We start from the raw sequence: 12,912 nt of genomic DNA, 5'->3' as shown, positions 1-12,912 counted from the left end.
ATCGTGTATCAGTGGATGATGTGGTCTTGCTACATTTTTTCCCTCCAAGAGTACTCTTGCTAAGCCTTAGATGGGGGTGTTCATGCATTGACAGGGTGCCTTCAGTGAATCTGAGCCTTCGCAAGGTACTCAGAAAGGGTTCCAGACCCACTTCCACCTAGGCTTTATTCTTGGTATGTGCAATGTTTTGCCATGGAAATGAGTGAAAGAGGAGCTGAAGGAAAATACATAGGCATAACTTTGATATCCTATTATGGTTTCCCTTCATTGTGTTAGCTGGACAAACACATGGAAACCTTCCCAAAGTGAGCACTATTATTCCCATGACCCAGACGATCCAAGTGTCTGTTCTCCTATATGTGCCTGACTCTTTTCTTCGAACTCATCCCTGGATCAGTGCTATCTCCTCCTTGGCCAGCTTGCCTTCTTCGGGATGTGGGGAAGATGGGTACCACTTCACATTTATGGCCTTGAGGAGTCTGGGAGAGACGATATTGTTCACATTTAGGTGGTATGAGAGCAGTCCTTTTCCACTAGCAAGCTCTTACAAATACTACTTGGAACAGGTTCACAAGTGCTGTTGTCATCTTTTGGAATCCTGAAGTCTCCAATTTGCAGCCTTAAAAATGTATGAACAACTCCAAGACATCAGTAAATACCAAGTAATGTTTGGTTGTTGTGTTTAAATAGCATCAGCTAAAACAAAAGTAAATGGAGGTCACTTCTCCCCAAGCAAATAAAACTCTCCAGGACAGCATATTTTACTTGAAAATTATATGGCAATTTTTTTTCTTCTTTAGGTTCCAGAAACATATCCATATATGGTCTACTTGTCAGGGACAATAAATAATGATGTAATAGAAAGGTCAGCTTTGTGTCATTTAGCTCCAGGATGTTGATGAAGTTCTTCAGATAATGCAACAAAGAAGAACTTCAGGACTGGTACAAGTTTCTGCTGTGCATCTTCAAACAGGAAATCTGAGATTGGGAACAACTTATATTTTGGCTTGTATTCGCTGATCATGGGGTGATCCAGAAATAAACTCCAGGCTTCAAAGTGAGCGTGTTTCAAAGCTGTCCTGCAGTTGATCGAAACATCCAGGCAAAGCAGGGAGACAAATACCAGCGAGGATTTTCTGAATTAAGACTTAACCAAGGAGATAACCCATTTCAACACTATTATTACCCTTTTATTTCAGAACAAAAAGGTAATGCAAATATGCATGTTTTGAACTTATTTAGTACTTTCAATCTCTCAGTTCATTATGTCTATGCAAATATTTATTCCTACAGCGGTTCATAACCTAACACCCTAACAGTCTTGGGAGCTTTGTGATTTGCTTTTGTTTGTTTTGGGCTTTGGTATTTTTTTCAAATATGCCATAAAACACTGTCTGTTAAAAGAACAGTAGCTCTGTCATTTCCTTATTTTTCTTATACTCACAGGTGGTGCCTGTATCTTTGTCCCTAGAATATCTTGCTCAGAAATGTATGCTGTAGCTACAACATACTAAGGTAGAATGTAGCATGCAAGGCACAGTGTGAAAGAGAAAAATTACATCAGCAAATAATTTCTTTCATTTTTAAATTTCTAGTTAGCTTGCCATGAAGCTAATATTGCACTCACTCCTGTGTGAATTAATATGTTCTGAGGAGAAATAAAAGCTTGCAGGTGTATGATTTCCAGTAAAGAATTTGTGCAGAATCATGATTTGGTGGCATCAGGGTATATGCCATGCTGATAGGTGACCTGTTTTGACAGCTGGGGCTGAACATGAGGATTTGTTTGCTCAGAGGATTCCTTCGGGAAGCCTGGCTTTGCTCCTTCAGCACTGGGCTAGAACTTGAGTGGTTTGCATAAACTGTCACTACAAAGAATCCTTGCCTGTTGCGGCAGCAGGACAGCGTGAGGTGTCATCCTTCTGATGTCTCAGCTCTGGCAGATCTGATGGTCACTGAAATCTTTCCATTTTTAAAAAATAATTGCTTCCTTGTAACAGCTATCCAATATAATACCCTTGAAAAATTGCAAAAGTTTATCAGGAAAGTGATCTAAAATGCAGCAAAAATGTGAGCGCTTTAAGTGCTGCAAGTCGGTCTGGTTTCCATTGCCCACGGAGTATGTGTCCTGAAAGGTGCCACAGTAAGAACTGAAGTAAGGCTCAGTTTGCTGGGAAGACATCCAGCCTCTTTGCCTTCCCCCATGTGTGCTCCTGCTGCTTTCAGAAGTAAAGACAAACACGTGGAAAGGCAAACACGGATCTGCAGAAGCAGGAGCTCAACCATTCCTCGCAAAAGGCAAAATGTGAAGCTGCTCCTCTTCTCTCTCTTTTGCAGCCTCCAAAGACTTGGTTATGTTTTCACAAATGTGGTTTATTGTACCCTGAGCCATAAATAACAAGGTTCTGTATTCTGTTACAAGCTGACTGGAATAAACTCAGCGCAAAGGCAGGCAAAGGCAGGCAAAGTCTGGCTCTGTTCCCTTAATGACCTTGTCACTTATCTGCCATCCTTCTCTGACAGAAATAAGTAATTCTGCTAATTCTGCTGCCTGGGATCTATTGAGGGGGGCAAGCAGCCTCGCTAAGCTTTTCTTTAAAGAAGTGCTATCAACGGGGACCAGTTGTTTCAAATGCTAATGGTATTGAATTGCACGGTTCTGCATGTTCAAAGCCAGCCGTAATCCTTGTTTATTTATGTTGCATCAGGGATCAGAGGCCCATTCTCCTAAGCAGTGTGTTGACAGAGCTTGTAGTCCGAACATAATAGCAACCTAATTGTGTTTGTCTCTGGCTTTTGCCATCATGTAGGTGATTACTAGTAGTCCCCCTTGTGAGTAGTACCTTTGGTTTCAGAGATCTACCTTGTACAGCTGCTCATCAACACAGGTTAGAAGGTCACAGCATGGTCCCTGCACAAGTATTTTATTTCCAACCTCACCTTCTGTTCACTGGATGCATCTAAGTTGCCTCACTCTCACTTAAATCAGGGTGGCAAAAATTAAAATCAGGATCAGACTCTATGTGGAAATGGTGGTAAGTTAGATTCCAGAAGATCTTGTCAGACTGACTTACTAAATGGCAGCACAGACAGCAGAATCCCAAAACATGTCTCCGCCAAGAGAGATCACTAGTGAAGCCACCAGAGCTGAAAGGAAAGCATTCTCTAAGAAATAATATGGGCCCTATACCCAAAGCTTTAAAAATCAGGTTCTGCTGTCCCAGTAGATGCTGTGTGCTACCTGCATGTGAGGATGGACTCCTGGGCTGCCAGAGAAATGCAGACCATAGCCAAATGTTAAAACATTCCCCCAAGACCTGAAGTTAGGATGAAGAATAAATGCAGCATTTAAAAATTAAATCTAATTCCAATATTTCAAACCTACAGTAAGCTGGCTTAGAGCAAGGAAATAGATTCAAGCTGCATTTAGAAAGACCACTTTGGCCAGATCTAACTAATTCAGACTTGTTCAAATATTTCTAGCAAAAAAAAGATTGATTTTTTTTTTTTATTTATTTCACACCTTCATTACAGAAGGTGGAAAATATTTAGCTTATAGCACATTAGCCTAGTGAGCTTTTATAAGTCTGTGGTTGGCAGTTCAGTGATGGCCTCAGATGGGGTAAACTTAGCCCTGCTGTGTCAGCTGAGCCGGGCCACTGCCAGGTGATGCCACAGAGTTTGGCCTCAGGGAGAGAAGGGTAAACTGAATTGGGCTGTTGTGCATTAGCCTCCAGCCAAGGGCATGTGCTCAGCCTGTTATTGCAGCTCAGCTGTCTCACTCCAGCTTCTTACAGACATAACTCAGACCAGTGCCCCTGTCCTGTAGTCCTGCAGCTTCAAACAAAAGCATGCTCATGTGGAAGGGGAGGGTGGTGGCTCGGCTGTGCTCTGCTCTGCGAAGAGCTGTAGGGAAGAAGGCATGTGCCCAGCCTCCTGCCAAACTCAGCCACAGCACCCAGGCACACTGCACACACACACTTGTCTGAGCAAGTGGAGACAGCAGGGGGATGCAGGGACAGCTTCAAGCCCAAGTAGAACACTCTCTGCAGGGGCTCAGGGCAGCCAAGGCTGTCCCTGGCCCTCAGTAAGGACCCAAAAGCTCCTGCAGCCCAGGACGTGACCCCACACCTTCATCGTGTTTGTGCAGTGCAATGAGTAGAACTGAACGCTTTCTCTATTTTGAGCCCTATGAAGTTTCTCCCTGCAGGATGAGTCAGTGATGGGAGCTGCAGCCAACACTGTTGTTTCTGCACTCTATGGAACTCCTGTCAAAATATTTAGATTAGCGAGGCTCACCAACACACAGGAGAGGTTCTCCCTTTTCTCTGAGAGTGGGTTGGACCCAGTTAACCCCTACAAAGGATAAGGGGATGAAACAGGAGTGATCCCCACAAATCTAAAATCTTCCCTTTTGCTCCCTTTGCCTTAAGAATGTGTGAAACCAAAGGAGGGAGGGGAAGAAGGTCCAGGAGCGGCCTTTATACCTAGATCCATTTGGGATGTGGTGAAGCAGCTCTATCAGTTAGCTCCTCTGTGCCAGGGTGTGGAGCTGGGTTGGCAGAGGTGTCCTGTACAGTACTTAAAGCCCAGGCTCCCACAGAAGGCACTGCAACACCCAGCTCAGGTCACAGCAGTGACAGATTCACTACCATTAGAATGATGGCAATGGGACTGGGAGGATACAGAGGAGGAATCTGTGTCCCAGGCTGCACTGGTGCAGGTTGTCCTCAGAGGGGAGCAGTTTCATCTCCATCCTTGCCTTCTCCAAGGATTCATTATGCATCACCTCCATTAGGAGCTTAAGACCAGATCCTGCCCTCCCAGCTGACGGCTTTGTTTAGGTTTCTGAGTCACCACTGGGGCCAGGTCCCTACATTCAGGCATTGCAGTGCTGGATGCTGCAGATGACTGCTGGATGTTCCTGCCAGCTCCAGCCGGTGGTTCCACACATCTGCAGCTCACCAGGCACCACGTGAGTTCCTAGGCTGAGCGACTGTGGGAGTAGTGCCCAGCATGCCAGGGGCTGAGCAAGCCCAACAGCAGCAGAACTTCTGGACAAACCAAGCTGTGCCATGGTTCGGAGCCAGCTGCTGGCTGGAGAGCAGCCACAGGCAGGTACTGGAGCAGAGGGGGCACAGGGAGGCTGGCAACAGGGTGACACCTGGGCTTGGATCTTTGGGACAGCAAGGGCCATGGCAGAACTGAGGCACCAACTGGAAAAAGGAAGCAACAGCAGTCATGAGAGATCTGGCTGAAAATAAAGGGGAAAAAAAAACCTGAGAGAGAAAGAAAAAAAGCCCACCAAAATTGGGTTGCATTATTTACAGCAACTGAAGGTTTTATATTTATTTTATAAATACATCCTTTGTTGTTAAAAGTCATATGGTCAATCTGAAATCTGCTGGGCTTCCCTTTAACCTGAAGTCTTCTCACTTTTTCTGGAGTGGGCTTAGAGCTTGATGATATGGGAAATATCAAGCGTCTGTTGATGTGGGAAATATCACCATGTCTGAAGTGAAAAGCCTAAATCCAAGATTTTAAGTTACTTGATTGATTCAAGGTCTTGCAATTTCTTCAAACTGTATTTGGGGAGCTTCCATTTTCTCCAGGTCAGGACTTGGCTGTGAGTGCCCAGGAAACCAGGCTGAGCTGGGTACTTGGTGGAGAGAGCAGCTGTGCAGGGCAAGGGAGCTGACAGCTCCCCTGAGGTGCTGCTGAGGCAGCTCCTGAGCAGTGGGAAGCTGGGTGGTTCTGCTGTCCCCATGCTCATGGCTCTGCTGGCTGGCCCAGATCAGCAGGACCTGATGCGGGCAGAGCAGGGCTGTGAGGAGCTGAAGCCAACCCTGCAGTGGCACTGATGGGACAGGGACTGGCAGCCACAGGGTGGGGGCAGGCAGCTTTCCTGGTAGCTGCACTGGTACACTCAGCCAGCCCCTCACCTCTCTGCTCCTGGGGAACATGTCCTCACAGTCCTCTCCTGCTGGGTCCCTGTCCTCCCCTGTCACGTCCCTGTCCTCCTGAGCAGCTTGTTCCCGTTGCTCCTCACCCCAGTGCTCCCTATTATTTTACACAGTTCTTGCTCAGCACTTAGAAAATCAAACCTATTCTGCACTGGCTGTTATCTTTTTAAAAGAGGCAAGCTTTTCCACCTCCTCCCATGAAACAAACCCTTGGTTCTTGAACACTGATGGCCAGAGTGCTCTCTGGCATCCAAATGAGATCCTGCTAAAGCATTTTACCGTTCATGGTATCAGTACTTCCCTATCACTGCTGGAAATTCTGCAGTATTTTGAATTGTCTTTGCCTTTTAGAGTCCTCAGTGGTGGTTCACAGTCATTCTGTGATTGCTGAGTGTGCCCAATGTTTCCCACTTCTCTCATTCCCATCTCACTCATGACCTTGAACTTTGTTCTGTGAAAAAGCAAAAAACCAGAAGTGAAACAGAGCAGTGTGGTGTTGCTCTCCTTGCTGAGTGAAACAGTCACTTCAAAGCATAGCTTTGTATGTTGCTTGAAGATCTCCAGATAAGGTGGACAAAATTGCAAACCCTCTTTGCACTTCATGGTGGAGAACCTGTTCTTACAGAAAACCAGCAAAGAGAAAACCTCTTCCCTTATTTTCCTGCAATTACAGCAAGAAATAAAACCAACAAAAAGAGACATCCATTGGTCTCCTAAATAAAATTCAAAAATTTGTCTCTTTAATCTTAAGGGGATTTCCTTTACCTAGTTTTCTCTTGAAATGTGGTAACTAGAATCAGCAGATAAAAACTTGCCTTGCTTGCAACAACTCCCCCCTTTTTAAACACCAGCTAAACCAGTTATTTCTGTGTGATTGAAAGGAGTTAGTTCACTAAGTTTACCTGCAGATTTTAGCTGATAATGTTCTTTCCTGGTGAAGGATTTCTGAAGGGTTTTCTGGTCAGCCTAATTAAGAGGCAGACCCAAATGACAGTACAAGATAGTTGAGTTTTTTTTCATTTTCCAGATTTTGATGATCACAATTTTCCTTTTACAGGAAAGCAAAGAATTATAAAAATGGCTGCGACGGCAGCAAATACTCAAAGACAAACGATAGGCTGTGAGGAGTACAGCCTGTACAGCAGCCTGAGCGAAGATGAGCTTATAAAGATGGCCATCCAGCAGAGCTTGGAAGAGGACCCCGCGGGTCAGCCGGTGGCCCAGAGCCCCCAGAAGTCGCTGGTGGCCCGTGCTGGGGAAGTGGCTGCCCCAAGCCGTGCCAGCCCACACAACCCTCCCTACCGCATCTACCCGTGGCAAAGGTAAGCGAGTGCCAGCCCAGCTCTGCCCCAGGGAGCCCTGCCCGGAGGGGAAAGCAGCTCCCTGCAGAGCCCGGGCTCTCTAATTAGCTCTGCCAGGCGGCTCCTCTGCGAGTCTGTCATTAGTGTCAAAGCCAGAGCCTGCTATAAATCCAATGAGGTCAACAATCTACGTGCTCACAGTGAGAGGAGGATTTGCTTGATGTTGTCTGTTTTAAGCAACAAATAAAAAAGGGGCACAGCCACAAGCTTTCCTGAACAACAGAAGCCCTCCCAAAGCCAGTTGCTCCTTTCCCCCACTGTATGCCAAGCTTAGGTTTTGTCAGAGAGGGAGCAAAGCATTTGTTATGAGAAAACATAAAAGAGGCACAAAAACCAGGTATATAAAACGGTGAGACCTGACTACCTGTTAAATACTTCCGTTTTTAAAGGATGTGATTATTTCAGACCAGTCTGACTTCAAGCACACCACTCTTAACCAAAAGCAACTCCAGACACCAAATTGTGGCAGCATCCCCCTCCCCTGCAATGCTGAGCTGTGGTCACAGAGACCTGCTGACAGTTTCAAACCCAGATATTGTTCCCCTTTCATTTTATAAAAGGCAGATTTCTCAAGGGGGTTGGGAATAGATCCCAAAGTCGCCTCCAAAGCAAGGAAAAATATCCTTTTAATCTTTTAAGTTACTTTAGTTTTCCCTTTCTTAATAAACTGAGTTACTCAAGTTCTGTTCCTCCTCCCTTTTCATAACTCCACCACCCTCTGATGCCTTGCTCATTACCACCTGTGCTTGTTTGTTTTCAAGGCTGGGAAACTGGGGATAAATTGATGAGCAGCAAGCATGTACATAGCTGTGGAATCAGGATGCTGAGTGGCCAGCAGTCCTGCTGCCACCTAAGGCTGTGGTTTCTCTGTGTGGTTACTGTGCACCTCTACAGCCAGCTCTCCTGTAGAGATCCGATGCAGAGGAGAATAAGGGCTTCCCTGGCCATTTGGTCCTGTCCTTGTTGAAGGTCCTTTGACACCTGCTATTTTGGCAAAAAGCAGCATTAGCACTTCTGTGCATTGTCTGTCCTGTCTCAGCCCAGCAGTGTCTGATCTCTCATCAGAGGGAAAACCTTTGGAGCTTGAAGCACCAAATCTGTAGCACTGCTGAACTCCTGCCACCTGGGAGAGCAGGGATAGAAACGGAGCTGACATCCAGCAGCTCTGGATCCTTCTCTGCCCCCACCTCTGACTCGTCTGCATGGCACTTTGGAGGTGATGAATGTCACCTCACCTCGCTTTGTGCCTGCTTCCTGTGTGGTGGTGGTAGGGTTAACCACACTGTTGTCTTATATGGTCATTTGAATCCCCTGACGCTTCCTCAGAGGGCCAAAAATAAACTCGAGCCGAGTGAGCAGCTGAATCCAGCGCAGAGCAAGCCGTGGCCATCTGCTTTTATTCAAAGCCTTGACCGGCAGGCTCGCTCTGTCTCTGTGGATGTGTGTCTCTGCTTCTGCCTCAGCATGACCTGTTTCTCCTACTCGGAGTATTTCTCCTTATTTCATTCATGTCATCGCCACTCCAGATTGGCGGCCCAGCAGACAGGCCCTGCTCAGCCGTCCAGCTCGGGGGCAGCCTGGGGGGTCAGGCGAAGGTACGACAGCAGCCAGTTCAGCACATCCCAGTCCGTGTAAGTGTCTCCCTCTCCCTCTCCTGCTTTACCCTGCAGCCAAAACAAGCCTTGCAACCCACCCTCTCCCTGAGACATGTCTTCTGGGTGGTGATGGTGCCTGGTGGGGGGAAATGTGGTGTTCATCTGGAGGAGGTCTCACTGACACCTGCACCTCACCCTCGCTGCACTCCTGTTCTTCCTTCCAACCTCCCCGCTGCCCCAGGCCATGCCTGTGCTCTTGCAAGTGACCCACCTCAAATATCCCTTGTTCTCTTCTCCCTCTTCATCTCTCTCCATCCCCCCAGTGCTCATGTCCTGGGGGCTCTGGGTCAGTCAGAAGCTCTGAGCTGACAAGGACAACAGGGAAGGGATGACTGCGCTGTGGTTAATTTACATAGGCTGGCTCACTTATCAACAGGATAGATGAGGCAGGCAGGTGCTGATAGTAACTGCACTGGTATTAAGTTCAGGGCTCAGCAATGGGGAAAAGTAGGGGGAAAATGTATCACAGTACATAAACAAGGTGAGAAAGTCCAGTCCTTCAAATAAGTATTTTATAAATGCTCCCAAGATTGTTCCCAGCCATACCTTTGCTGTCCAGTAACACAGAGGAGGGCTTACTTGTCCAAGGAGGAAACTGTCTTGGCTGACTGATCCTCCTGGCCATGTTTTGCTGTTGGCAGAGGCTGCAAATAAGATTAGTTGAACACAGTCATGGATGAGAAAAGCAGACAGTGGCCCAAGCTCTGTCCCAGTGCCTGTGTGTAGTGGAAATGTGTGGACCATGACAGGTTTATTACAGCTCTCTGCAGTGCAGAATAGATACATGCCCTTAGCTATCAGATGACAACATGTAGTTGTAACGTGTTACAGGCAGCACTTCCATGTGTCCTGCAGAAAAGAAACTCTACACTTTTTCTATCTATCCAATCAAAATTTTGTTTAATCCATCTTACAGGTCCCTCCCTGGATGCAGGGACTACCTTTCCACCACTCTTCTTCCTTTCACCTCTCACTCAGCTCTACAATCTCTGCCACCTTCCCCTGCATCCTGGCTGATTCAGACTCTGTTCTTGGCCCTCGGCTGGCATTTCACTCCCTGACCTTGTGAAAGCCTCTTCCTGCTACAACACGAAGCCTGCCTTATCCCTGACACCTGCCAGCTTCCCTTGGCCACATGAAATCACATCCTCTCACAGGGTGCTTTGCGCTCCTTGCATGCCTTTTTTATGCAGTAGAAGACTTGAGGGCAGGCTGTTCTTCTCCACCAGGTAGCTGCATAGAGTTGAATGTACAAGAAGGCTGATAAACTAGTCCTCCTCTGCTGCCAGGTAGAGCAAAAATATAGCTGGGAAGTCCTAGGAGAGCATGATGGCATGACTGGCATTTTTATAGCCTTAGTCTCAGATCTAGGCAGGGATGATATTTCATTTCACCTGGGGAAGTAGTGTTCTTCATCCTGCCTGCATCTCTCCAGGCTGTCAGGGAAAAAAGGAGCTTCTTGAACCTTTCCATGCTCCACTGAACCTCTTCTTCAACACTCAGAATTGACCTCACCATACATTTCATCTGCAAGGGGTATTTTTTATCTTGCCTATTGGTCTTTGAAATGCAGTAATTCTTTTGAGTTGCCTATAAGGTTAAGATTTGCTCATATCTTCAGACTTCCTCCATAGTTTTAATGCTTGTATTTTCTATAGCTGATGAAATCCAGGCAGCAGAATGTGGTGGGTTTTTGTAACAGCCAACTATAAGTCAGGCAGAAAACAAGGATTTCACATGGAGATTCATTAAACCTTCTGTTCTGATGTGGAATTTTCTTGGCTAAAGCATCTGCAGCCTGGTCCAGCAAACCCCCTCATCTTACTGAGGAATCATTTAAGGTCAAGGAACCCAACAGAAGTTTGCTTCATTCAACATCTGAGGGCTTAAGCAGAAAGTAACTGATTCTTCACACATTTTTAAGCCCAGTACAGATCCAAGGTACCCTCCCACTTTCCCTGAGGTCTCAGATAATGTGATTTACCTTGCATTTGCTGTGAGCCGGCCCATGCACAGACCCCTGCCATGGCCCACCTGGCATGCAGTAATTCATTAAGCACCACTAATTATATCATCTGCCCAAATCCTGAGGTCACAGCCCTACATGTGTAACTTGAGCTTTTGTACAGAACAACAGATGGTTTCAGCAGCCTTGTGCCAGAGGTGTTGAAAGATGAAGATCCCCCACCTCCGCCTCCTCTCCCAGCCAAAAATGCCAATAGTGGCTGTCAGCAGACTTCAACAAAATGCTCAAACACCTGTATAAAAATCCATTATATGTACACAGTTAGGAATCTTAGGTTTAGTCCCCAGGGTACCCTAAGCAGTATGGAGACACAGCCGTGTCCCTGGGACATCCAGCCCGCAGTTATCAGAAGGTCAGTCGATTCCTCCCAGGAGGGCTGTGGCCAGGACAGCAGCTGCCTGTTCTAGCTGTTATCTTCTCAGGCAAAATGCCTGGCCTTGTGTCCTGTATCTCTCCTCATTCCAGTGTTGCTATTTTTGTGACCCTACTGTCTCGAAATCACTGCTTCCAGCTATAGAGAAGGAGCAAGTGGCACCAAGTACTATTTCCCCTGGGAAACGGTGTCTTTTCCCATTCTCTGGCACAAGTGTTGAAATCACCTGTTCCACTACTGGCCCCGAATTTATCCTCAGAAAACCAGCTCGGTGACTTTTTTCAATGCTAATATCAGTGTTTATAGCATAGATTGTGTGCCTTTGGGCAAACTGAAATTAGTGAGGCCTATGTGAGTTTCAGACTGTTGGTCTCTCCAGCCCCTACAAGGCAACGGAGTTCAGTGCTGGCCCTGAAACTCCCACAAAGTGCAGAGGTTGCACCAGTATACTGCTTTGTGAGGACTCCTGTGCTGACCTGCCCATATTTTTCTGATCTCACTCTGTTTTGGTATTTTAGACTTTCCTCTTGTCATAACTGGAGTTTCTGGTTGTTCCCATCATCACTAACCTGCGTGACCTCCACCACATGCTGTATTCCTGCCCTGAGACATGCACCTCTCTCCCACATCTCTCTGCCTTCAGGACTGCAAGATTTTCTCTGTAGAGCTAGTTCAAACCACAAATGCTCCAGTGCTTTCTTCAACTTCTTGTTTTCTGTCTCTGAAACTATAGCTCACGTTCATTTTTTGCAAGTCCCCATTAGAACTGGTGAAGTGCTTCCTTCCTTCGTGCTGAATCTTAGTCATTTAGTGCCTCACAATAACAAAGCTGTGGCTGCCTTGTCCCAGCTCAGCTCAGCTGGGGCCCAAGCAGATGCCAACACTGGAAGGCACGGCCCATCAGTATGCACAGAGCTGCTGCCCACCATGGGCAAGGGCCCTGCCTGCCTTGGCTGCAGGGTATGAGCTCCCCAGCTCCCTACCTCTGCCATGCTACTGGCAGCCTCAGAAGGGGTGGAAGGAGGGTGGCAGGTCCTATTCAGGTGCTGCTGACTTGGAGAAAAGTGGCAGTCAGGCAGTGTTGGGACTCCTGCTGTGTGGGGAGACTCACAGGAGCTGTCACTGTTGCTCTGCAGTAGGATTGGTGTGCCCAGGTCAGCCCTGCTCTGCAAATGCTCAGAGAGCTCAGAGAAATGGGTTGCTGCCCAGAGTGTGTGGAATGCATGCTTGGCAGAGGGATCTGGATAGGTGGAATTCTTTCAATCCTCACTGGATAAAGACAGGAGAGCCAAGACCAACACCCCAGTGTTCACATGCTCTCACCAGAGCTCCCCCTGCTTCATAAGTGGACTGGCTAAATTCTGAAAACAGGACTGTGTGAGGAAATAAGAAGGATCTTAAAAATACAAGAGTAAGATTTATTGATAATATCTGTTAAAGCCAACCGCAAATCAAATCTAAAAACTTTTTCAAGGATGAACAGGGGTAATTCTCTTCAAAGCTGGTCTTATTTAAAATTCTCTTCAAAGCTGGT

The 12,912-nt window shown here is 46.8% G+C and overlaps 1 protein-coding gene across 4 annotated transcripts in view; it reads left to right on the top strand.

The window, feature by feature from the left end:
* ASB2 (ankyrin repeat and SOCS box containing 2) overlaps positions 1-12,912 on the top strand; it is a 46,614-nt gene that overhangs the window by 15,189 nt on the left and 18,513 nt on the right. For 2 of the 4 annotated variants that reach the window (XM_038138039.1, XM_038138038.1), the window contains exons 2-3: positions 7,021-7,285; positions 8,851-8,955. In XM_038138039.1, the coding sequence (XP_037993967.1) occupies positions 7,041-7,285; positions 8,851-8,955 (350 nt within the window). In that variant the 5' untranslated portion in view covers positions 7,021-7,040. Of the gene's footprint in view, positions 1-864; positions 1,209-7,020; positions 7,286-8,850; positions 8,956-12,912 lie in introns of those variants that run through there. The other 2 variants (XM_038138037.1, XM_038138040.1) reach the window with 2 other exon arrangements.

Source organism: Motacilla alba, chromosome 5 (genome assembly GCF_015832195.1).
Source record: "Motacilla alba alba isolate MOTALB_02 chromosome 5, Motacilla_alba_V1.0_pri, whole genome shotgun sequence".
Classification (NCBI taxonomy): Eukaryota; Metazoa; Chordata; class Aves; order Passeriformes; family Motacillidae; genus Motacilla; species Motacilla alba.
This window is presented reverse-complemented; position numbering and strand designations above follow the sequence as displayed.